Below are 26,779 nucleotides of genomic sequence, written 5' to 3' on the forward strand. Positions count from 1 at the left end.
ACTGGTGTTCTGTTTGTCTAACTTATCATGCTGCTTTATCCTAGGCTCAAAAGCTACTGACCTATATTCTGTACACTGGAGCCCGTTCTTCGGCTGGAGCTAGCCCACCAGCGCAGACGACGCGGTAGTCCTACCAACATTGCTTAGAGCATACGCTAACCTTTGACTTTCATGTGCACACGTTTTTCCTGATTCACTATTGACTGCTCGCTCTTTCAGTACCGTCGACCTCTATGAGATCGTTTACGGCATAAGGAATAACGGTTGCTAGACCTATTTTGCACATAATTCTGATGTTAGCTCTTTTGAAGAACAACTGCCGTCATAACAATGGTAATTCCAATTCAACTGACATAGAACTTGCATTGTTCTGTCTTGGCACACCCATTTTAGATCCTCGGAGTACATTTAGCTGTACATGATGGTGTCAATTTCAACAAATCTCCCTACGCGTAATCCTCTGTTGCGAAGGGTTGCAGTAACAAACTTAACAACGATTTGTATATTTTAACACGAACTTGCACTTCCGACTGCCTGAAACACACTGCCGCAACAGGACGTGTCTGAGAGAATCCACTTACGTACTCGACGCGGCCGCCACGTGGAGAGGGTGTAAGGAAAGGGTCACTTGAGGAAAGGGAATCGAGCCTCCTTTGTATGAGACCGCTTGATTGTCAATAAGCGACCCTCTACTGAGCAAGTCTTCATTGCCTTTATACGTATAATAAAGCTCATTAGCGAGTTGAGGGAACCACCACCATCGATTATGAGATATTTAAAATGGAAGAAATATGTCGCAGTTGCACGCACTGCATGCGGTCAGAGAATCGTACGTCTAACCTGAAGCTTTTTTCTATTAATTCCCTTAATAGTTTACTAATGTGTGCATAGAGAGAGGATTCGTTGCTATCCACTAGGTGTTAGAAAATAAAGAAGGCGTCATGTATAATCGAGAACGCATAAAAGCATTGTTTGTACAGGTGCATGAATCTTCCGCATGGATCAGATGCTAGGGGAAGCATGCTAATTGAATGAATTGATAACGTAGTATGGCCTAGTAGGCCAAAGCCAGTTATTTTGCGTTCTAAACAAAAACTATATTCACTCAATGCGGCCGGCAAAAGGTTTAGCGGAACAGTAGGATCACAACACAGCTAATAGAGGCAACGCCGTTTGCTATAGTTCAAACCTATGGCGATACACTGTTGCGTTCCCCAAATAGGCGATCCCGAATACCAGTTCAGGCGTTAAAAACGTCTAGCAGGTGATTTAACTGAATCCGACCCTGTTTGCCTTAAACATTTTAACCGTATTTACTGTCAGTATGGGCAAGTTATGCAATGCTGCATGTTAACTAAATATACCGATGTGTCTCATTGCACACGTCACTCAATTCGGGAAAAATCACACTAAGCTTTTGATTTCCTCAACGAAAAAAAAATAGATAAATATAAGGTTACGTATAAATATAATAAATATTATAAATATAATAATAAAGTGTAGACGAAGATAGAAACGTAGGCCATGTTATAATTGTCTTTGGAAATTGGCTTTTCATAATTATTTTCAATTGGTACGTTTCATCTTCTCAGAAAATTGACTTTCGGTTGATTGTAGTCATTAATAATCATCTTACCAGTTTTAATATTGTACCTTGTATTCTCACTGCTTTTACCCTAGCGGCGGTCTTCTGCTTTGCAATATGCAGAAATAACCAGTCCACATCAGGGTCGAAACCTATCGAAAATTCTCGTTACCTAATCTACAGGACCATGTCTATATGAAAAAAGAAGTGCTAAACGACTCTCTGTAATAACTGGCCAGTGATAGCGGCAAGAGCTCTAAGCTCTTGTCGATTGTTAATCAGTCACTGCTAATTTTGATCATACGAAATCTATTCTGTCTAGAGTGAACCTTTTGTTAATAGTTTTAGATCTTCACAGTTTACTTCGATCTGTTTATTGCGAAGGTACGTAGGCGTACGTTAGCGTTGTCCTTGGTCGGGCCACGGTGTTTATCAGCGATCCTTTTCAACCACGTAAGTTACACTCTGTGTATTTCAGACGTTCTCAGCTTTCATCAAGCCAGCCCACCCGCTCCACTGAACACGACTCGTACATTATGAATCTGACACGTGACGCCCGCTTCCCACAACGACTCACGATCGGTTAAAGTCTGTGTAGTCAGGACAGAAGCCTGCTAGCTGTGAGGTGTAGCTATGGGAGAATTTGATGCGATAAGCCGTCAGGCCCAGTTAGTTTACATAGATGATTTGATAACTTACTTACACATGTTCATACACAGGACCACTGGGCTACAACGCTTGCCTATACTTATTAAACCTAAGTCACCGAATAGAAGCAAGCAGATATTGGACGCATTTTGCAAATCAGTTACACACAATCATATAAAATACACACTTTTAACATAAGGCCTGTTAGGCACTGGCCAAAAGATGACCCGATCTGAACTGACAACCGGGTCAGTATGTTGGTGAGGACGGACATCGAACAGCTAGATTTTGAACTCGAAATTGTAAAAACATATAACAACACGCGCATTAGCTTTAATCCAGCCTAAAATTAGTTCGGCAGGAAGAAATCAAGGAATGTTATAGGCAGCAGTAGCTTGAGAGGGTCGATTAGGCCAGTGGCAGAACTTCGTACTGTTATCTAAATAAAGAAACGCAGGTTAGGAGTAGTTTTTTTTCGAGATTTTCAGGTTGAACAAGCAAGTTTTTCCCACTAACCCGGTAACACAATTTTAACATATAATATCGTAACTGTAAACAGTAAGTAATTAGCCCAAAATTAGAGTGAACAATCAATACGCTTTCTTCTTGCAGAAGCATTCAGCTCAGTACCGTAGTGTTTGCAGAAAAGTGGCTGACAAACAATAAAGGTAAACGATGGCAAGCTAAGCCTGAAATACAGGGCACACGTATTGCGCTTTACTTCTAGAGGAAAAGAGAAAGCCAAGATTCATCTGAGGTACTTCCGTTCATTATTATTACGTTTTCTGTTGGAGAGAAGCAGGGTGCCGCTGCTGAGTTTGATGGGAAGCATTTGTTAAAAAAAGCAACTAACTAAATTGATCGCGGAGCACCGTGTTCAACGAGTACCTCTTCGCGGCGAAACATTTCTGCTTGACTGCTAGCAACAAACAGCAAGCTCCTTTCGTACACACGTGCTTTGCGTGCAAACACCTGGAAGCGTGCGAATAATTAATAATCATCACGCACAAGGTTTCCGTCTGTCTTACTTTACGAATTTAAATCAGCCTGATTTTATTTTAGCGATTTGCCGGCTTTTTGCAAATTTGAAGATACAGAGTATCATGATAGAAAAGTAATAGGCCCAGAGACACTTTATATTTGCGTATGTTTGTTGTTGTTACCAAGTCTGTAGCTTGATGTTGGTTTATTTTTTTTCTCATGGAAAGCAGATCATGTTAACAGTTGTGTCATCCTTTAATGGTTCAATAAACTGTTAAGAAATGATAGCCAAATGAGCGTAGCTCTATGGAGAAAGGCCATCGCGTCAACTATTCTATAGGCAGTGTCAATGGATACCTGCCACGTTAGCGATGTTGCAAGAAACGTGGTAGCATATGTTTCCTATGGAGTTCTATTCAGCTGACAGCCTATTTACAAATGGTTTTCAGCTACGATTCGTAAGTCCTTACGAGAAATTAGCAAGTATACATTACTGTTCATAAATACAGTACAAATTCATAGGACGCGATAGCTTTACCGTGTATCTAAAATAATGAGGCCATGACAACCAACGCCGAATGCAACACAATCTCTTCTTTGTGCATAATATGTGTACAGATACAATGATATAAATATCATGAAAACCGAACAACTTCCGAACCCTGTGAAACAAAATGATGTATCATTAGCAAATTAACGATAACAACGTAGGTGCCTAACCCTTCTGTTTACTCGTTTAACACTTATGGGTAAAACTTCCCTTCGAGCTGCTTGCTCCTCACCGATGCTTCAGTTTCGAGGTGCAGCGTTCGGCTGCTACACGTAACTTATTTGGATAGATCGATATCAGAAGTCGAAAGCTTTGGCCCGACACCCAACCAGTATTCTGTCCTTCTCGCTCTTCGTGACGAATTTAGAATATCTTTTTTTTTTTTTTCTTTCCTATAGTAATATCGTTCAACTCCAAACCAGCTAGCTGTCCCTGTTTTGTTCCGTCTGTTCATAGTCATTGTCCCTTTCTATGTATAACGCACGGTAGTAACACGTGCGGACGGTTGCCTTTTACCGGTGGGTCTCCTCAGCTCATGGGTAGCGTCAGAGACAGTAAGACTGCAATAAAAGAGGCTGAAGTAGCATCAATGGTTAGGTTCCACGAAGAGACGTCGTCGTCAGAATTCTAGAACCCTTTCCCTTCTCTCAGGAAGAGGTGACCGATCGTGTACAAAGGCTGGAAAACGGAGCGGCACACAACCGGCGGCCTGGTGGGACACCAGAAGCATGCTGACGGACATCGCGGGGAGACCGTCGAAGCAGCGGCAGTACCACGCTACCTAACAGTAGTGAAAGACGACGTGGAACAGGAACACGAGATGCAGCGCCACTGCATTGGGCGAGCGGGGGTGACAAGTTCGACTCTCGGCTAGAATTTGCGTTTCGAGTTGGAAAGAGCGAGACAGAGAGAGGTCATGACATGGAGTCCCTTATGGGGGACCTAAGGACAAAGCGGTACGAGCGTATGCAGGGCGCTACGACACCTAGCCATCCGAAAGAGCAATGGAATAAGGAAAGAGGCCGAGGACTATTTCTTTTTTGTTCGTTTCAAACCGGACTTTATTGGAATGGAAATTTTCCGACAATGCACTCTAGTTGGAGAGCGAACGAACGAACAGATGGATGGACAGCTCTCTGACTGGGAAACAACGGGGGTGGCAGTAGCGTAAGCGGAGGCGATGGTGGAATGCACGTGCATGTTAAACAGGAACAGACTGAGATATATAGATAGAGAAGTTAGAGTAGCATAGAAAAAACAACACTGAGGGAAAGGCGACGCAAAACGAGTTTGGAGAATTGAAGGGTGACAGAGCTAGCTTCTCTGAAGTCGTCGGACTCGCGCGGATAAAGAAAACTGACAAGGGAAGATGGCAGGGCAGAGAAGAAAAATCGAAGATACGCGGTTGTATATTGTCGTCTTTTACCAGCTTCATTTCATTTTCATAGTATGGCTTGAAAAAGAAGTACGTTCTTAATGCCGATTGTGGTTATCACAACGTCAAAAATACTTAGAATCCCACCTCCTCCAAGCATGTACGTACCGAATTGTCTTAGTCTTCATTAAAAGATAACAGAATCGGCTTTCCAGGTTGATGTAATATGTGCATGTGGACCTGTATGTTCTGATTCGTATGGCATAAACAATATATTTCGTTGGTGTGTATCCTCCCTTCTAATATTGATGATTCTAACAATAGTCATATTTCAACATAAGTGAACGGTGCTAATTTTATTATTGAGAATATTTAGGTTTCTAACGATTTTCAGTTTTTTTCTTTTGAATCCAGGCAAATGACTCCAGGGAAAACGTTATGATAACTGCAACTGCGACGGCACATAGATCAATCTATATATATATAGTTGCAAAAACTCATTTGTTTATAAGAATACACGTAAGAAGATGCAATTAAAAGAAAGAGCATCTGGAAGGTTATATATATATATATATATATATATATATATATATATGCCTTTTTGCTCGTGTGTTTTGTGCACATATCGAGTAAATAGACCGTGATGAAAGAGCAGCTTTTAGTGGCGCTCGTGCGGCGTACCTGTCTGACTCTTTTTCAACACGTCAATATGTGTGTCTTTGATAGCAGATAAATAATATAAACTATATATAAAAATATATAATAATATAAACGTCAAGGGATCAAACGGCAGATTGCGCGGAAGTTCACTTTTGACACACAAACGTCCGTCGAATTATAACATAAAAATAAAAAAAATCGAGCGCCTCCTAGTAGGGCTCACAAGCCTCACCAGTATATAAATGTAATAATTGGCTGGCAGTGATTATGATCTGTGAAGCCGCAGTGGTTGAAAAAAAAAGGTTAAAAACATTTATTTAATATTCTCCATCATATACCAGTACACCGTTTCTGCCCTGCTGATTTCCCGTCGCTCTCATGATTCTTGTGAGTGAACGCGCAGAGCTGCTCATGCACACAAATTCAGGACACACATGCAAGTAGTATAAGAAGTAGTTGTAGAAGCATTATGGAAACCTCTAGGAGCTCTTTTTTCTTTTTCCTTTTCTGGCCGTTGTTGTGTGGGGCTGTCGACGACTGAAAAAGCTGACCAACCTCCAGAAGGCTGTAGCCTCTGTTGCTGCCCGAGTTTTTTATGTTTTTCTATGTTTCTTTTCTGACGCCTGCCTGTTCCGGGTGAAGCAGCTGCAGCAGCATAACCGTGCGAACTACAACCACGAAGGCTGGTTTCCATCGCTGCCATTGTCGAACACGGCCGAATACAGCCACACTAAGGCTTCGCGCACTAAAGGCTACTTCGAGCGAAGTCGGCCGGGCTCTGCGGCTCTACGGGTCCTAACACTGTCCTTAGTAGTGGTCGCGGAGCGGGTCCCCTTAGCACAACCCATTTCGACCCCTTGCTCCCCCATCGCTTCTCAGTCCCCGTCTTGGAGGTCACTTCCGTTTTATGAATATTACCTCTTCTCCACCTACAGTGCCTCTACCTAGTTGAAGCTTCCCCTCACTACTGCGGTTGCTTCTGTGTTTTCCGTACTTTGTTCCTGCTATGGCCAGACAGGGTCAGGGAGGACAGTTCAAGCCAAAACTATGCTTCGTGCCCTGGCGCGCTATAGCACAAAGGGTCGCTACTACGGCTCCACGAAGTTCAACGGGCTTCTACGGCGCCGAGAGCGCAAAATAACATCGCTCTAGGTAAAAATACCCCGAAGCCTTTAGCCATACGCTCTTTCTCTCTGGCTGTCGTTTGTCCTTCAGCGTAATAGTTACACCATTCGGAGGGTGACAAGAAATGGTTAGGTTCGTAGCACATTCACCCTATTGGCTGGTCCACTGTGAGACGGGCGGTGAAGAGTAGCAACGGACTTATCCCGCCCAAAATAACCTCTATGAACAGCCAGTGGATTCGCAGTGAGTGATGGTAACAACATCAAAACAAAGTTTGTCGGCGTTGTAAGCGTCGATGTTTTTCCATTTTTCTACCATAATACGTCTATTACGACAGCTTCGAAGGTGATCACTGGTCGATAAAAATGAAAGTAACTCAGTCAGGTGATACCCTCAATATACTGTACAGCAATATCATACCTAATAAGTAGAAACTGTGGGAAAATTTCGAAAATCTTTATTATGTATACCGGAGCGTGCGTAAGAACGATAGGGAACAGCTAAACCAGACCCTAGATACAGTTTTTCATTATTTAATTCATAAACTATGGATGGCGATGAATGAAGATTATATATAACGCAAAATCAACTTCATGTATCCCGAGTTGATTAGTGTGTTGTTTTCAAAAGAGTTAAAAAACGTTTTTTTTTTTTGGTTTTCTACAATGTTAATATATGTTAAATTGTAAAAGGGACGTTCTCGTCAATAGAGGTCGCTTCAAACGAAAATAGTGCAGGATGGTTAAACAATGAAGTGTTTCGAGATGTGGTAGAAGTCGATCGATCTAAAACTTCAAGGGCGCTAGCATTTAGGTTTGGTGGCAGAAATATAATGGCTGGTCATTTCGATCACATAACTGGACTAAAAAATTGGACAAATGGATATCGTACTTGAGCAAGGATTCAAAACGAGGACGTAGGCGTAGACAGGCTTGGTTTTCTTGCTTTATTCTTGTATGGGAATATGACGTGTAGTAAAAGTTGATACCCTATTACTAAAACGGTCATATTAGTGAACGGGTGCGTGACATCCTTTTAAGTGAAAACTGATGTGACATCAACTTGAAGCAAAGGGCAATTGCCACTTGAATCTCCTTGGCTACCAAGTGTTATCAATTACAGCTGAAGTGTATTCTCAAATACTGAAAAAAATAATAAACAAGGTACGCATCGAACAGCCAAAATTATTCAGCGAAGAAAAATTTTTCGGACTGCGAAGCAACGCTCGACTTCGTGTGCCAAAAATACTTCATGATGTCAAAATTGCAGGAATAGGTTGAAAACGGTCTGGCATCCACCATACTCAGCGAACGGCACTGACACAGGTTGCTATCTTTCTTGGAAACTTCGACAAACTCCTAACATCTCAATATCATGTTGAGATGGCCTTTTGAATCCTAAGCTCGCCTACCCTAGACGCAGAATGATTAAATAACTGTCAAAATGGTACGTGGTCGTTCATAGGAATGAAACATATATCACTAGACAGGAAATAAGGAGACTGTGCTTGTAGAGGTCCATTGTCTCACAATTCATACTGATTAACCCTGACTAAACTTCACACACTTTATATATAGATATATATATATATATATATATATATATATATATATAAATAAAATCTATTTATTGTAATTTCTTTGCAAAAGATCTAAATTTAGGTTTTACTATTCCTATCCATGTATCCGCTATTATCAACTTTAACTTTGAATAACTTCAATTTAATTGGCTAGCGCAATATGGACCAGTTATGGATTGCGCAAATCACGACTAAAGCATCGTATAGAACTGCTTTAGCTGTCGTATATATATACTAACGATGATCCCTAACAGGAACTTCGTAGCACGTCACATATTCAAAGGATAGATGTAGATCACAGATACGAGCTAGATATGGCCTTACCTCTGGTAATGTTGAAGTTGCAGGCCCGATTGCCCTGCCGTCGACTTAACTAAGTTGATTGATAAACCGTTAATGGTTAAGTAGGTAGGTCTGACTCCCAAATTACTTTAAAAGGTCTCAAGTTTGAATCGATTTTCCGAAGCAGCTCACCCTTCCATTCCTAATATAGGAGCAAGTGGTATACTTATCATACTGAGCTATAGTGTATGAGCTACAAGCCCACTAATGACAATAACTAGTGCACTGCACGAGTTATTACAGGTCGAATTTTTTGCCAAAACTGAAGTCTTTTAGCTTCAACAGAAGGACACATCTTAACGTAATGGCTAAGACCATCTCTAAGTATCTAATAAGCATCGAAGTATAGTTTTCATTTCTGGTCATATAACAGCGCCGACTGGTCCTGCTACACAATCGATAGTTGGATAAAAATCTCTAGGAATATCCGAGCATCAGTTATATTTATTCTTGACATCGGACGTATTTTTAGGCAGGACGATAGTTTTCGTCGCTTTCTCCTGGAAAATCGATGAAATTATCGACATACGTATGAGTCATGGAACTACGGTATGTCACCCCGAAGTTCTCCTATGGCAAGTTTCAAGATGGTACTATGCCTTTTTGCAGGCTAATAATATTTTGTTACCAATGTGACGATCATTTTTGCCCAGATTGTATCCTTTCCCTTCTAGTTCAAGGTAGAAGATGCTGGATTTTGTCAGCCAGGTTAACGTCGTGCGATGCTAGACCACAAAAGCATCAGACGAAGCAAGCCACCATAATGCCCTGCAGTATTTCGAAAGAAACCTAAAATATTCGAAGAATGACTTCATGCGTGAACGACGGACACTGGGTTGCTGGCAGTGACAGCTCGTATGAAAGCAACTGTTTCAAAGATAGTGGTGCTTATGCTAGATACCAGGACTTTAACTATATGAAGAATATGGCCTGCCTGTTACTCTAAATGTAACATAATACTTGAATGTATGTAGAAGAAATGGTCGACCGAGGCCAGTAGCACCCGCTGCGGAGCCCATTCAACCAATATACATCGCAATATGGGATAGATTATCAGCGTAGTCATCCACCAGTACAGTGACAATGACAATAGGAGTTCCTAAGCTGAAGCCAATTGCCATACAAAGCAATAACATAGCAGGGAAACCTGTGAAAAGCATGATTTGATTGCGCAAGTCGTGGTGTTAGTGTTTTCCGAAAGAGTAAAAACATCATTTCGTTTTAGCGAATGTATAATAGACATATTGTGAAACACTTTTGGGAATCCACTGTATTATAATCAAATTCGAATAGGACGTCTATTTCGTTCAAAGTGTCCGACTTGAAAATCATAGGAATACAAGATCAATACCTGTGACAAATGCCGCAGTCGATAAGCAAACTCCAAACGTAATGGAAGCGCATCCGATGACGACCGGACGAGACACGATGCCCATGTCCGAAACAAATCCTACCGAGAGACGGCCTGCATGGTCAGATTTACAAAAAAAAAAAAAAAAAAAAAAAAGCAACTGCTGCTGAGCTCGACATGACTATGATTCAACTGATTCAGGTTAGTTTGTATGACATATCCTAGTTAATTATACCATGCTACGGATACATACAGACACAATGGAGTAAACAATTATTATAGGGTAGTAGGCTTGATTAGGCATGACAGTGATCAAATGACGAACTCTGTAAAGCCAGGTTATGTTTTTCTATTATATTGTACAGTTAGGATTAGCAGTATATTTATAAGCGATGACGTTAATTTAATAACAAGCCTGCAATATCACGGAGGGCAAATCCCCAAAGAAGATAAATCGCTTTGTGAGCTTCAACCTTGGAATGGTCAAGCATAAAAGTCTGGAAAACGGTGCTACAATGGATCAACATAACGTATGTCAATCCTACGACATAAATTAGCGTTCTGGAAACAAGATCCACTTGAGGGGTTGCTCGGGCCTGTAAATGTTGCAGTTATTTGTATTCAAATCAGGTAACAATATCTCAAATAAAGCTACAGAAATTATGCCAATCATAGTGAGCAGTATTTCCGCTTGAGCATCGAAGTTAAATTAGGGCAGTTATTAGTAATAGGAACTAACATATATGCTTAATTATAACCTGATGATAATCTGAGGCATAAGTTATGTCCACTCGCAAAATATATGAGCAAGAGCCCAAAGGAAGAGAGGCCGCTTGCGCACTCACTACAGCATACCCGGCCGCCGTGGCATGAGAACTTTCATAATCCTCATTAATTTCGAAGTCCTGTTCTGGAGCGCACTCCATCGAGATTGCGGGGGCAAACAAAGAGATCGGTACTGAGATAGCTGAAGCGTTTTGACGCAGTCGTAATCGATGATTAGAGCTGATCGACTCCCGGCGAGATGATGATAAGCCACCTAATGGACCCATAAAGATGCAGCTCTGTAAGCTATGCTGGGGATTATGCTAAAAGTTCTTAGATCTTTCAGATAACCTGTATCGGTGCTAAACCTTGACCGGTAGTGCAAGACACATATTAGAAAGCTTCTTTTTTTCTATTTCAAAGTCAAAACGGTTGTATACTAATTCTGATCAGATATGTATAAATATATACTTGCCTGAGTAAACTGCAGTAGTTTCAGTCGATACTGAAACCGATTTGATCGAATCGCGACGAGGCCCCCACTGATGGTCTGCATTTCGTCTCCATTGGCGGCTCTCTGTTAAGCCTTCGAGCACATATTTATGATATATGCTTAAAAAGTAGATAAGAGCATCGTACCAATCGAATGGGTGTCGTAAAATGTGTTTTCGAGGCAAAATTCATGAAGACGGGATTTAATGGCCAAAATCTATATTTAGTTAGCTTCGAATCACTTTAATACACGGTTCCTATAAGTGTCAGCATTCTAATTAACTTTGTTAATAAAAACAACGAGAATAAAAACAACGAGAAGTCTGATATACACTAAATCACCGATTTATCACCGGAAGTCAGTTAGAATCAAAACATGACAACTGACCCTCAGAGGTCCGAGAATACGATGACATTCTTTACTTGAACAGCATTGCGCTCCGTAGCACCAAATGCAGTCCCTACACAGTATTGGTATACGGTACACGTATCGTTATTATTACCCCCTGGTGCGTACTTCGACTGTTAGTTAAAACGTAAGTTAAATTGATGATTGCGGAACTATTGAAAGTTCACCTTACTTGACATTACGCATTGTGAAATTAAGAAAGATTGCTAATGAGAGCAATTAAGTTTATTATAATTAATTAAGTTATTCTCGTTTTATAATAAAATTATTAGTATCATGATAATAATTAATACTGATGCGTCGGATTGCACAGTAACTACTGAGATTGAGGCAGTCGAAGTATCGCGAGTAAAATTAACAGAGGTGGTTGAAATAGTTATTTTAGCCAGCTTATCTAACTATGCCCATTGTTCTATGGTAATATAGGTGGGTAAGTTATTCCTTATCCCCGACCAAAGCGGACGTCTAATTTAAGCTCTCGCGTTTAAGTTGAAGGGCGATCTTAAATTAATGCCCGAACATTGATGCTGTTGTTGAAGTTCCGCACGCTAGCATGTTCTATCTATATTGTTAACTTTAATAAGTTTCGGGCTATATTATATGACATAAGTTGTAAGATATCAGCTTAGAAGTGAAGAAGAATTGCTCTCATATATATATAACGTGTAGATTTTTTCATACAACGCTAAACATTTCGTTCGGTATAAAAATCCACTATGAAAGAAAGGTTCATATTTATTCTATGTTGAAAACGCGAGGCTTATCTCCGTTCGGCCATTCACGTTCGGTTATCTACTTAGCAATAACAAAAAATGGATTAAGAAAAAAGTTGCCGTTTTTTTTTTTTCTCTAAAAAAGGGTTTTTGTAAGCGAAGGACACTAAGGCAACCCAATTTGGGGCAACGGAATACCACACAGTCATTAGCAACCAAGGTTCCCTCCATCCAGCAAAGGGTTGATTTAAACATGATTATAACGATTTTTTGCAATGATACGAACTCACTTCCAGGACGCCAACGTCCGGTACATGAAAGCTGGCGTCCTGTTGATCTGTTGCGCGTATGCGTATCGCAACCAGGAACAGACAAAGCCTCCCTGTTCTCGTCGCCACCTCTTCCCCCGGCGGCCTCTACATCTTCATCCATCCCTTCCTGAACTGGCTAAAAAAAGCCAAAGAACAATAACGAGCTTGGACAATACACTTTACGAAAGATAAAAGAATCTTACCCAGGTTAAAGTTAACTTACCGTTGAAGAGCGTGGAAATGGTTGGCCAGAAGTCGTCTTTTGGGTACCACTGAAATATGTGTAAAGGTTGTATGCAAAGGCTTTTCCATAAATGATCCTTATCTATTCCCCTAAATCAGTAATCAATGTTCTGAGCCAATTATCTGGGTGTCAATCTTGCGGGTACTGTGGCGCCAACTAGCGATAAGCTTGGGAACATTTCCATTTTACGAAATTGCCATCTTCGTTAGTTAAGACAGTGATATCGCGGCCAAATAACCTGCATTCATTTAAAGCCCTTCCTTTCTGTTACTTTAAATGTCTTCATTTGTCTTATGAAAAACACCAAACACTTAATAGAAAAGTAACAAAATAATATATTAAGATTATTCTAATTTCGTAACCACGATGCTACTGTCAAAAAGGAGGGATGGGAGAATTTTCTAAAAGAGTAAATACCGGCTTATTTAATTTTTTTTAGATTACAATTGCGAAAATTCATCTAGTAAGTGTATTATTTGGAATTAAGCATACCTACTCGACATTGAGCTCGGGGGCATTCTAATCAATAGGGCGCAGGCTATAGCGTGTGATATCATGGCCCCGAGCAGAGTAATTCCCGCGTGAAATCCCAGACTAAACATGACGTGCTCGAGGAAATTCAGAAGGAACAATGACCTCAGCGAAGAGCCCGTATAGATTATATCGCTGGCCACCACCTATCGAATAAAAGTGACTGCACATTTCATAGATAACTCTAGTTAAATGAATGTCTATTCATACCACTGATAAAGACACTTATGTTTAATGTTTCGATCTTTTGCGAGTAGAGACGATGAGTCACACGTCCTCATTGCCATTATTCCGTTCCGCTAGAATCGCTTTATATATTTATTATACCTACTTAAATAGATGGTAAACAAAGCGTTGACACACCTTCACTTACGGGTAAAACTAGCTGTATATAAATTAAATAGCTATATATACACACGCTGAAATCTTTCAGTAATTGTCAGTTAGTTAATTCAGACCTTCTTCTGGAGGTTCGGACTCGACAAATGTAAAAAGTTATCTATACTTTTTGCTTGCTGACGGAAAAATATTAATCTCGAGATTTTAAAGAATAAGAAAAAAATTACCACATTCATGCTACTATTGTATGTAACAAAAATATCGGCTACCCTTATTTTTTTTTATGTATTCGTTATATGGGCGACGATATTTAGAAAATGGTATCTACCTTATTGTTGTCTAGCAGACAGCCACGGCGGACATGTTAAGATTAAGACCAACACTTCGTCGACATTGTTTCTTTGTGGATAAAAATTCGCTTTTATCCTTATATGCAACTTGCTAAGTAGCAGTATTTTTCTTTGTGTCATCAAGCGCATTAAATTATTCGTTACCAATCCTATCTTAAATAAATAGCCGAACATTTTAGCTGAGAGATTTTTTAGAAAAGGTCTGTCAATACGTGATGAACGCTTCCGCATTTCGAAAAAAAGAATATATGTTTCAAGTGCGGTATTAAGAAAGGGCAAGCTGAATGCACAGAGATGTTACAAGGAAATTAATATGGAATGACATCGACTCACCATGAAGGACTTGACAAACAATTGTAAACTTATTAACGTCATCAGCGAAGTAACAAGCTGTTATCGCGGCGCACGAAATGGCGGACCCAATTAAGGCAATGCAACGAGGCCCGAATCGACTTGTTAAACAGCCAGTTATCAAACCTGAATCGTAAGTATGGTCATAATTAGAAAAGACTCGCTCTACAGTTAATGGTGTGTTAAGTAGCAAACTAATCGGATATTCTGTACCAGATCGGGCACCATTAGCATCGCCATTTTAAAGGAAAACATCGGTCAGACATTATTCTTGGCGTGAGCTCGAAACTATATTTCCACAAATGGCTTAATGTAATCTTTCTACAACGAGGCTGTTGACGTAGTATTGATCCATGTGAAATCATCAGCGACTTACAACTTGCGTTCCATCAACTTTCAGTCCTCTAAAACGAGAGGCGCCGCGATGTATGACCGACAAACAGACACATACGCAACAAGGGTCCATTCCAGAAGAAAAATCTAGATGATCCACACTGGTAGAGTGCAAAGGTTTATCTAGTGGTAAATAACAGTATTGGATTGTTAAGCAAAGCAACCTACGGCAGTTAGCACCCCACATATAGTCTAATATAAGACAGTGTTTACACTTCCAACTGGTATCATTAACTATTGTTACGAGCCTACATGTTTATGACCTTGACCGTTCCTGACTGGATGGTTTCGAGCAACATAGATTCGACCTGACCTGACAAACTGGAGCTAGCGCCGACCAAAGAGGGTGGCCACGATGCACCTGCTTGTGAGGCGTCGTAGAACTCAATGACGTTCAGAAATAAAATGCTCCCTGACCCTTATACTGCCAGGGTGAAGAAATTCAGTAGCGAGCAGGCCGCTGCAATAGCCCAACTTCATGAACAGTCAGGGCCAGCGCAGTAACGATCATATAGGGACTGTGTCTTATAGTATCTCGTTGTGGTCTTCTTGATCCCATTAGTCTTCGGTGCGTCTATGGTCAGCTTAGCTTGTGGAGACATGTGGGTCATTCTAGTGGTAAGGCTTTCTTGAGGTGAAGTTGGGATCATTGTCCATTTGCGTTTCGTTCGGATTGGTATTCTTTGTCCCTATTTCAACATCGAGTACTTGTAGCTTAGCTGTTTCCAAATAGCATATTTATGTTTTCGATATATGTTGACACACTTCTTGCGAGCTTCGCTTCGGGATGTCCGTGTGTTTAGATTGACTTTCGTTCGTAACCGCTGCGTTCACGTTTCATTTTACCATAATTATTGATTGGTTGGCATTCGTTCGAAACTGTCTGTAAGCAATACGATGTTCTAGCTTCCAAGGTAAAACCTGATTGGATGATTTGTCTTGTTAGTGCAATCGAATGGCTAGATATCAAGTACTCTTCGCTGGCGGTGGTACACATCCTCAGCATATTAATGCCGTAAGTAGACGACGAAATTGACTCCGCACCTGAAGGCGGCTCCGTTGAACTAGTCAAAAAAGGATTTTTCTATTATTACACGGTATATTTGAGAGCTATATGTCAAGGGAGCCTAGAAAAGTTTCACAACTATGCAATATCAACAGCCTATGCCTTCTACTTACTACGCGAGGACATGACCACTCGTTGCAACGGGTACCTAACATTTGCAGGTACTCGCACATTGGTTAAGCGTAACCTTTATAGGAATGCATTTTTAGATTATACAGCTCAGGTGAATTTAAAATAATAAAAGCCCATATCTGGATTCAAAAAATCTAGATACGTAACGACACAGGCATTCTCTGCCTGACGTAATCACTGAATGGCCTGGCCCCTATCCAAAACCCCAACCAGCTTACAAGTCATTTGAACGAACTCCTTTTCAAATTTGCGACTACTTCTAATAGAGACCGTGCGTAGAGCGATATTTGGGGAGGATAGCACCCCCAAGTATCCCTCCCTCTAAAAAAATAACGAATCAATGAAAGCCAAAAAGTTTAAAATGTTTAGAAAAACGCAAGACAATAAACAACCTTATCTGGCCAATTTGGCAGACAGCCGTTTCTCTCTTCTCTACAGCAGCTGCTAATTTCAGCATTAAAATTCTCGATAATCAGAGACGGCTTTTTGAGCTATTTTGATAAGTTTGGGAGCTTTTTCAATCTAATTCCTATTCTAGATTGTCCAGTTTGCCCCATGGAAAGATTCTACGAAATCTTCCTCGAAACCCGTTGAGGACCAGCAGCAATGTACACCGTCGATCTTGAGCCACTGAAAAGAATTATAATCCTGGCGAGGTCAATATTACGCTGCGACACTAATCAATACCTTCTCATGAAGTCATTTTCCGAAAATGGGTCTCGGTCTTAGTCTATGTGTTCCCATATGTCTACGCTCCATTTACAATAAGCTTTACAATAGTGCCACAGACATCAGATGAGCAAACCTTGAAAAACAACAGATAGCACTTTGAAGACTCTATCAGTTTACATAGATTACTCTGTATAGTAAAAAGGATTATTGATTAACATTAAAAGAAAGGTATCTCGCTATCGGTCACGAATCAGTACTACAAAAAATGTTATATTTAGCTTCACATCAGGTCTCACAGCATTCGAACCTGGTTAGTCCACAAAACGATTATTATTTAGTAGTATAATATTTGAGAGTATCTATTGGTTCCTATATTTCGTAGGTTAGGTATTCTTTTACGCACTAATTCTAAGGGCATAGGTATTATAGAGTTTCTACCATGATTCTCTTCAATTTCTTTATTTGCTTCTAGTGAAACGACGCTTTTCAATTGGTTAATGTAGGCAAAGCTTCAGAGGTTTGCAAAATCAAACGAAGAATACACATCGCCCTGACGTGACGCACGTTTACAACTATAGGGACATAAATAAATACCTGTTCTCAGTAGACACAGCCAATCACAGATGTTGCGTCCTTCCCTAGGGCTTAACAGCTAAAAGGAACGCGGATTTCTTTTTGGCTTGGCTGGACTTCCAAGCAAGGAAACCTAACACATTTGGTTCAAACAGAATTGCATTGCGCCTTTATACATCTACATTGAATCTACACGCGACTCCCTACTTTGCGACGCGTGTCTCAGTCAGGGGTTTGTCTGGAAAAGTGTTTCTTTCCTTGCTGCTTATCTGGAGGGAACACTCCATCCAACTGAATGCAGAAGGTCGAAACTAAGGCAAACTAACACGCACAAGCAGAACACGCAAAGGCAGACGCTTTACGACTGACCCGACGTCGGCACGTGGCTTTCGTCACGCACAGTGAACTAATAGCCCCTCACTCACTGTTCACTGTGCTTCTTTTACTGAAGAGAACCGCAATGGGTAATGGCTGGGCTGGGTTTGGATGCCCTAATAATCCCCTAACCTCGAACCCTTGCCCCCCCGAGTATTCGTTTTTTTTTAGATCTTTGCCTATGGCCTTAGCTTTGGAAATCTCGCCTAAGCGTCATTGGAAACGCTAAAGGCACCCGCTGTTTGGCGCCTGCTTTATCTGGTATGGCTAAATGGGTTTTGGTATTGACTTGATGGGACTCAGTGATACGGGAAGTGGTAATGTGAAAAGCTAGTCGGAGGGGTCGCGTGAATCGCACACACACGTTCTAATTCTACACTGCAGCCCTCCCGTTTCGAGGTGCGCTATGCAACTTCCGATCGAGGAGCTTCATATTAAGCTTGCGGTTTACTAAGTTAAGTACCTTTCAAGCTAATCATGACTTCAGAGACACAAGCTAAAATCAGCTGCTTCATTGGAGCACGAACGCTGTTCAATTATCATGATTAACTGTGAAATAGATTTTAATGCTTTTTGATTAGTAATTTTGTCTCTTGTACTTCTCCACGGTGTTAGAAAAAGACTACGATTGCTGTCTGTCTTAAATATCTATTAGAGCGACATATGAATATTCACCGGAACTCAAATGATTGTTTGTGTCTATCTCGAAAACAACGCAAGAGTTAGGTTCCTGTTAAAGAGGATACGATCAGAACAAATAGAACCTAACCAGTTTTTATAAATAGTCCTGGCGTGTCGCATGTGACCCAGAATAAAGAGCGACAACCGTCCTGCAAAATAGCAATATATTATTGTACCACAATTTTGCCGCACATTGTTTCCGATCGTTTTACACTGGTGGTGAATTTTTTAAGTTATAACTTATGTGATTTAAGTTAATCTCTATGGCGTAATTTAGAAACAGCGATCGACCTCGTAATACAAAAAGAATCGACTTCACAGAACAGCCTTTGGTCGGATATTTTATGAACTGTGCCACAGGAATTCAATAACTATTTATACATTGCAGTCATCTCTGTCTTGTAATTACTTCGTATATATATGTACGCGCATATAATCTATGCCTTAGTGTCGAGCCCCGCATCTGTTTGTATGGCATATTGTCTCCTCAGGCAATATTTAATAATACGCCGTATCCTCTCGCCATTTCTCGTTAGCTCCAACTAGCTCGTACCCGTCGGCTATGCGGTATGCGTTCTTCGAGCTCGGAACACAAGTGCTGCCTTAGGCTGTCTTCGAAACGTTGATGTTGCGAATGTCTAAAGTCGAAGGCCGTCCCAACAAGACGGGTTCTGCAATCGGCCATTTGACCGGTAACGAAATCGGCCACCATAGCCTAGCTGCCCTAGATACATCTGAAATAGCCGAAAACTAAAGCCTCTCGTTGGTGTCTTTGTCGCTGCTGCAGACGCTGACGCCAATTTTCAAAGTTGAACATCGTTATTGGTTGCCCCCGAAATCCGACAAGACCGCGGCAGCTGGTGCAGGCACCTACGGTAAGCAGCGCTTTCACATAAACTAATTAGAGCACCGCAAATTCGAAATGCTGAAAGAAGCTAAGCCGATGGTGAAACCGGGTGAGAACACCGGATAATGTTTTGCCAGCACATGGTGTGGAAATTGGCAACTCTCACCATCCACCCCTTGTTTTCTCGACAGGCCGTGTTCTATTATTCCTTAGACAAGGTGCCGTATCACCCTGTAATCGGTCTTCCACCTGTATCCGTTTAATTAATAATTATGTATGCAGGCATGTACGTGCGTAAGATCTAGACATACATGTTGAAGGTTATATGCGATATTTGTCAAACAAGATCATTTGAATAGTAACTGTTGCACATAGCAACTGGTCATAGTCGCTCAGACGTGTATGTGCGTACTTATAGAAGTATATGGGGCATTGTCTGTTGACCCTTTGGTCGGAGAAAGTATGCACCAAAGATGTTACGGCTTCCTTGCAGTTGACTAACGACGCACGCCTTTGACGATTTACGCTATATGCCACATTCGCCAATTTTAGGAAATAGATAGCGAAAAAGTTAAACTTAGCAATTAAGTTTATTCCTCAAATATGTTCAAGCACTACTGCTTGCGTCTCTCTTGTCTAAACTTTGTATGTCCTAGAAAATAAATAGGGTTCCCCTGCAAACATAGACAATGATTATTATCATTCATTTCCAATGTGAATCGTCTCTCCTGTTCGTCTTTAAAACGGTTAAAGTCCTAAAGTTTAGTCAACTCAACGTATGCTGTATGAGAAGCTGGATAACTTGTCATATGCCTATATTCGCTCACTCTGATGCCTTTCAGACAAAAACCTTACCGGCGTCGCTTTTGGCAACGTGTGGTTAACGATATTAGTTTTCTATTCTGTCTAATGATAATCGTCGTTGGGCTGAGTAACTTAGTGCCCATTAAAAAAAAAAACCGAAAGCTGTTTATTTAGTAATCTGTGAGGAGTTAGTTACAAAATCGACACTAGAGACCGTCAAAGAACGAATGAAAATACTGCGAAGCATCGAACTACACCGATCTAATTTAATGTGTCATATTATATATTATAATAAATATTATAAAGAAAAGTATCTAAGTTATATCCTGACAATATTATAGTGAATAATATGATGAAAGGGACACCGCTTACCAAGGTGGACGGTAAATGTAATATAAGCCAATTTCGACAGCCGCCGCAATAGTCCTGGCAACAGGATGTAGACAACTCTTAATACGCTAGTTTCATTGCTACATCTTTACCTTGTATAATGGATATTATATAACTGCTCTAGCAATCAAGGTTTGTTGGTACGATACGGAACTGTCTTCTTTGTTGTGCCTATGATTTCGTAATGTTTTTAATATTAAAACTAAAACAGTGTTTTTAAAAACATGGGCAAAAAATAGCCCAATGACAGCGTTTCTTTACATATAAGCATCGCCTCGCTCCTAAGGACATCTCAAAATATGCCATGATAAATGAAGCCAAATTACCGTGCCTAAAATTTCTATTATCGTAGTTTACAGTTGAGATATACTTGAGCTACTTTCCTAATAAATGAATGAAACTTAGAAATTCAGTAGCAGCAATAAATGCAATTCTTTGATACAATTGGTATCGACGAATTAATCACAAACTTACGCTTGCTGTGATTTTTTTCCCTATCTATTACCCCAAATATTACCATCAACACCCAAATTCCCTTTAGACTCTGGCTCGTATTAGCAAAACTAGTACATGACTATTTACAGGTATAGATTTATACGCTCGCTTGCCTCATGTTATACACTACACGTGGTCGTACCTGTCAATATTTTGGCCATTTTTTTCTATTAGTTCTCAGCAATGAAGAGTGTTCACGGTGTTACTGACAAGTTGTCGGTAGTGAATATTCGCAATGCTGCACACAATATATTCGAAACAACTAAAGCTACCAGCATCGAACAGCTGCGAGGTCGAGCGGATACTGAATTCATTCACGTACTCGCTTATATAAACTTACTGTATGTATTATATATATATATATATGGGTCGGTTGTCAGATAGCTAACATAAAGCTGCCTATAAGATCCAACTAGAGGAATCTAGCAAGAATTAACAAAGAAAGTGTTCGGATCCCATAAAGGCGGCTAATCTTTACAAGATATTTGGAGCCATGCATACGGGTTCGCTTGAACTCGATAAACGTCGAATATAAAGGCGGCTCCGGTCTGTGCTGAAATAGTCAGGTGGAGATCGCATGCTTCGGTAATGAAATAAAGATTCGTTTCGGTGGGGAAGGACAGCCGGAGTAAAACGTTCGTGCGACGAACGGGCATGTCAATGACGTGCACGGAAATGACGTATTTCATCATATTTTTAAATCTGTAACAATCTATCTCTGATATTATGTACTATTCTAGTTGGTTTTGACTACGATTCGGTAGTACCATTTGTGACGGACAATTTCGCAATACGACAGCTCACTTTTTTCATATTCGATTATTTTAATTAACGGTTCAACGCTCCTTTGTTCCTGCTTCACGGTGCATTTTTCCGTAGACGCTACAAGCGTTTACCTGTACTGCACACAAGGTCGACGATGGTCGCATGTAATGTACGGACTGCTATGGGACGAGATTATACTGTTATCCAAACTTCTCTGCCGTTTGGCTTGCTATTCCAGTAGCATAGGGAAGTTGGTTGACGCAGGTGCGGTAAAGAGGCACCATTAACTACTGGGCAGCGCGAACGATAACCCGCAATATTAATTTCGGTCATCTGTGAGCTCTGCGATAGGCTCAACAATCACGTCAGGCCGTTGCTAGCTGTATGCAGACGAAGCTATCGTCAGGGATTTGCTAACGACGAAGGATACCTTGACGGAGAGTTTTCTTGCAAATGTTCTAGTTTTTCGTCAGGTGCCTGGTCCGGAACAAATCTGTGCTCTTTTGTCGCGATACTGTAATAGGCAGGGTTTGATTCGCCAAAGGACAAACCAGCCAACACCAGGTTAGAAAGCTGAATATTTAACGTCCTACTTAACGACCGAACGTCCTTAGTACGTCATCATTTTTTTGTATTTGCAACTTCTTATAAGCTTCATCGATAATAAACAACATTCGAAACCAGTCCAGTGTAGTAGATACAGTTTGATACGGAACGAATGTTCTTGCCATCTGCAGATACGAAGTATACTATGGCGTTCACATCTGGTTTTATCAGCATATATATGTATATGGAGTTGCAGTATACTGTGTTTGCCTTCGAATCACTGGGCGCCCTCTGAATATTTTTTCAGTTCACCCAACATGTTGGTAGGGCTCTTTTTCTCTCTCATGCATTTCGTATCTCTGCAGGCTCATCTCCGACTTTACTTCTAGTCTTTGTAAAGCCCCATATAAGCAATATGTAAGTCATTTACTTCGTGCTGTTGTATGAGCTAATAACTCAGTTCTGTTTGAGATGTTGAGAGACACCTTTGCAAACGAAATTGAACAGGCTCTAAGGTTAAAGCAACACTGATTGAATGCTACCGACCATAGTTTAGGTTAGGTTAGGTAGTGAGATCAAGCGACTGAAGGCCTGAGCTATCGGCTGTGCCCATTGCGGAGATGATGTTAACGACGAACTTGAACGACCAATTCGAGAGTTCAGTGGGCTGGACCAAGAGAGAGGAAGAACTTACCCTTACCGTCTGCAATCGAACGGACATCGAATAACATTGGCTTTTATGCCATACCGTTTCTTGGTCCCGCTGTGTGTCGTTGTCAACTGAAGAAAAAAACTGGCAGAAGAAGGTGACCTCAGAGCGGTCGACGAAGGCTGCCCTCATTGACTTCGCTCTTGACCCGATTTCGTCTGAAGGTAGATAGGTGAAGCGATGTGTAGGGAATTCGATGGCACCGAAAGACATCGCAAACGACGGCAGAGGCTAGAAGCGATCAGATTCTTCTGTTTTTTTGCCGACTGTTCCCCCTTCTCTACTTGTCCATGTCTAGAAGCGATATATAGTTTTTCCGCCTTGGGTGTGCGGGAAAGACGTCAGTATATTGAAAAAAACAAGATCATTTCTAGCGATGCTTACCCTCTTCCATTCTTAGGCAGTCAATCATGTTAGCGTCTCACGTTGCGACCAAAAGTGGAGTAGTTTGATATGGTTAAATCATTATTGACCTGTTGTGATCAAACGTATAGTCAAAAATATAGAAAATCAACAAAATAGCGTTCGTCGCATATCTAAAGAGATATTCAAGTGATTTAGTTCGGTATTTACGTAAATGTAAAATACGTTACATAACACATCTTTGTTAATGTAGGTTTTAAAAATACGCAGCGTGTAGTTTTACATATATCTGCAACAACTGTCTCACCTGAATAGAATGTGAGCTATCAAAAAGGATTATGGAACGTTCCTTGTTTTCGGAAAAATTAGTCTCCTATCCCTTTCAGTTAATATTGAATTTCGCACAAGTCACTTATTCTACCGTCATTTTACCGCGGAGGCCTATTCCACTTGGCCTAGGCAAGACTGACTGTGATGACTGTCTACCGACAGCCAGTAAGCGAACAACGTTCCGGAGACAGCGTTATATTTAAAGCGAGCGGGTTACAATGGCAACACAGTGCAGGTAGTAAAAGAAACTGGCCATACTTTGGTTGGTTACAGCCACGCAATAATTCACGTAACGAGGGTTCTTTCTACAGTGATGTAAAGGGGCAATTTTTTGCCGAATAGCCCAAACTAACACAGCTTTTAATTTTATGCAAAACAGCGTCAAATCTATCAAAATAATAATTGAAAATAATTCCAAGCGATTCAAAATGATGGAAAAATGCGTATTTGTCATAATGTCATATGTAAGTTAGTTCGTAACGGAGCCACGCAGTCCTTGAAACGGCCTAACCAATCGTTTTAAACCATCTCGGAACACCATTCGAATATCTGAAATACATTACTGTGTGGTTTTTAGGTTTTGTCAAAATTGTTAACATCAGAAGAATACTAGAAGTTTGCTTTTAGACTTATTGGCGTGTTTGTATTCAAGCTGCACGTGTACTCGATCTGTGTACAAGAACGTTTGCACGAGCTGTTTTAAATTAACACTAATTTCTATAATTTCCTAAATTTTTCTTTATAAAAGCAAAGGATCCCCAGTTTAGCCCAGATTCAGACGTAACTCAGGTAACCTTTGCGGTTTAACAGACTCTAGTGTGTCTTCCCCCGTTGAGCCAACTGCTCTCTCTCTCTAAACCTAGATTCCATTTTAACAACCCTGCCCTTTTAAAATTCTACCTTTTTCAAACGCCTGAGAGTTGTTGCCTCTCGAAAGTCGTCTTATCAGGAACGATACAACGTTAGCTTCTGGAAACCAGCAAGGAAAGAGGAACAAAAACATACGGACAACGAAAGGAAATTCTTTACCGCGGAGCGAATAGCAGACAAATACAACGTTATTGAGATGAGATAAACGAGCCAGTAAGCCTTTTGTTTTTTTTAGATAAAAACGCTTTGGAAGTATCGTCTGTGTATTCGACAGTATTTCTTTTTGGACGGGGTCAATTCGCGAATGGCACGGAAAGGGCACGGGAATGAGCTTGCATTGAAGGTTAGGAAAGAAACCAATTTGCAAGTGGAATAGCCTTTTTGCAAGGGAGTTTTTTTTTGTATTTTGATCATGCGTCTCTTGGGGGCCTGCGGTATACTCTCAAATAAAGAGCAAGTTCTACAAATAAGGTATGTACAACAAGTTGCTTATATTTAAGACCAGTACTTCAAATAAGGACAAGTTCATGGAACGTCCCCCTAAAGGATGACGCCCGTTGCAGCTCAGAACAAAGATGTTTTAGCGGCAGAAGCGCTCTAGGTCCGCTGCTGCATTTCGTTATAATTCTATAGTAATTAGTGTGATGAACAATAGTTAAAAAGTGTGGAAATATAAACAACGGTTTTGGGTTTTATATCTACTATGACCGTTAGATACATCCCACCCATATGCCTCGAACGTCATATGAATGGAATGAAACCAGAATGGAAATCAATGACGACTAGCTGTTTGTATTGCTCAACCTTGGGATCGAACGCACACGTCGATACTTCTGATTCTTATAATTATCAGCCTGAATGCACCAATAATTATGCTACACGTGGTACTATTTTGACCTATGGCAGTACGTTTACTCTCATTGTTCACCTAGGTGTCAATTATTGCAAAAAAAGGCGATATGATCGAACTAAATTGATGCCGGCCTATTTATCCTTCACCATACCCTGGAAAAAAAAGATGGCCTAAAAAGATCGCTCAAAAAATGATGTAAAATCGTACTGTACCAGCCTCAAAATTGTTACCCAAGAAGGAAATTGTTGGCGAACCTTTTAGCGCTTAGAACCGTCCGTCCGTTACATGCTAAGGACACACAACTAGCGAGTCTTAGGAAGGTTGAAGAAGAAATTGATTAATGGATTAATATAAACGATTGTCTTTTCATGAAAAATTTCAACTTTTAATAGTAAAAAAGTTAGAGATTCCGTTACCAAACACTTAGTACGCCAAACATGCGTTTTCCAAGGATTCGTGGTGTCATAAAGGTTTGATTGTACTGCGCAATGTGGAGCAGGATCTTGAATAACACAAGCACTGGCATTTAGATGATTGCCATTTGTTTAAGGACTGAGGGGAGCTATAACACTGTGGACGTTGTTTCCTGAACCAGTTTAATCGTGCTGAAGCCTGTAGAACCCACGTGGTTGTCTATTATTTTTTTTTTTATAGAGAAATGATCCATGGTTAACCCATGACCGTAATGATCCGTAATATGATGCATATGTCGACTATGTTGTTAAACCCGAGCAGTGAAGTACGGCCATGCTGTATGTAGTAAAAAGCAATCACATGTAGCATATTGGTAATGCCAACGACAAATGGCATAATGGGCATGAAATACGGTGCGTTGGTATATATATATATATTCAAAAACGAATAAAGCGTTTATTCCAGCAAATATTCGGCACTACGTAATTATTTAATCGTCCTAAAATAAGTTCTCTTAGAAAGGATTCCCGTCGGATGCAACTCACCTACAGCACCTTTCTTTCCAGTGGCAAAAATACTTTCCAAAATTGATCGTCGCTTAGGTTAGCGATTTTTTTCATTTCTTATGTCGAGCTGAAACGCTTGTCCTCGAGGCTTTTCTTTAGTTTTGCAAATAGGGGAACGTCGCAGGTAGCTAAATCTTGTAAATACGCCGGTTGGAGCTATATATTCATCGGTTTTTTGCAAAAGCTTTTGTACAATGGTGGAAGGTGCGCCAGTGCATTTTCGTGATAAAAGAC

General features: G+C 40.6%; 1 protein-coding gene and 1 long non-coding RNA gene across 12 annotated transcripts in view; one reads left to right on the forward strand and one right to left on the reverse strand.

The window, feature by feature from the left end:
- LOC111272172 (uncharacterized) overlaps nt 1-24,009 on the reverse strand; it is a 37,500-nt gene extending 13,491 nt beyond the window's left edge. For 2 of the 11 annotated variants that reach the window (XM_086973176.1, XM_086973179.1), the window contains exons 1-5: nt 13,623-13,685; nt 13,110-13,158; nt 11,437-11,547; nt 11,052-11,235; nt 10,197-10,310 (exon numbers count right to left, since the gene is read on the reverse strand). In XM_086973176.1, the coding sequence (XP_086829302.1) occupies nt 10,197-10,310; nt 11,052-11,235; nt 11,437-11,517 (379 nt within the window). In that variant the 5' untranslated portion in view covers nt 11,518-11,547; nt 13,110-13,158; nt 13,623-13,685. Of the gene's footprint in view, nt 1-2,980; nt 3,206-3,752; nt 3,877-10,196; nt 10,311-11,051; nt 11,236-11,436; nt 11,574-12,865; nt 13,023-13,109; nt 13,159-13,622; nt 13,808-14,683; nt 14,828-15,077; nt 20,671-23,188; nt 23,381-23,533; nt 23,623-23,819 lie in introns of those variants that run through there. The other 9 variants (XM_086973192.1, XM_086973191.1, XM_086973195.1 and 6 more) reach the window with 9 other exon arrangements.
- Nucleotides 24,010-25,077: 1,068 nt separating this feature from the next.
- Nucleotides 25,078-26,450, forward strand: LOC111272164 (uncharacterized). The gene is made up of 2 exons (XR_015315636.1): nt 25,078-25,183; nt 25,427-26,450. It is a non-coding gene; the product is annotated as an uncharacterized LOC111272164 (long non-coding RNA).
- The last annotated feature ends 329 nt before the right edge of the window (nt 26,451-26,779 follow it).

This window comes from Varroa jacobsoni, unplaced genomic scaffold, assembly GCF_002532875.2.
Source record: "Varroa jacobsoni isolate VJ856 unplaced genomic scaffold, vjacob_1.0 scaffold_184, whole genome shotgun sequence".
Classification (NCBI taxonomy): Eukaryota; Metazoa; Arthropoda; class Arachnida; order Mesostigmata; family Varroidae; genus Varroa; species Varroa jacobsoni.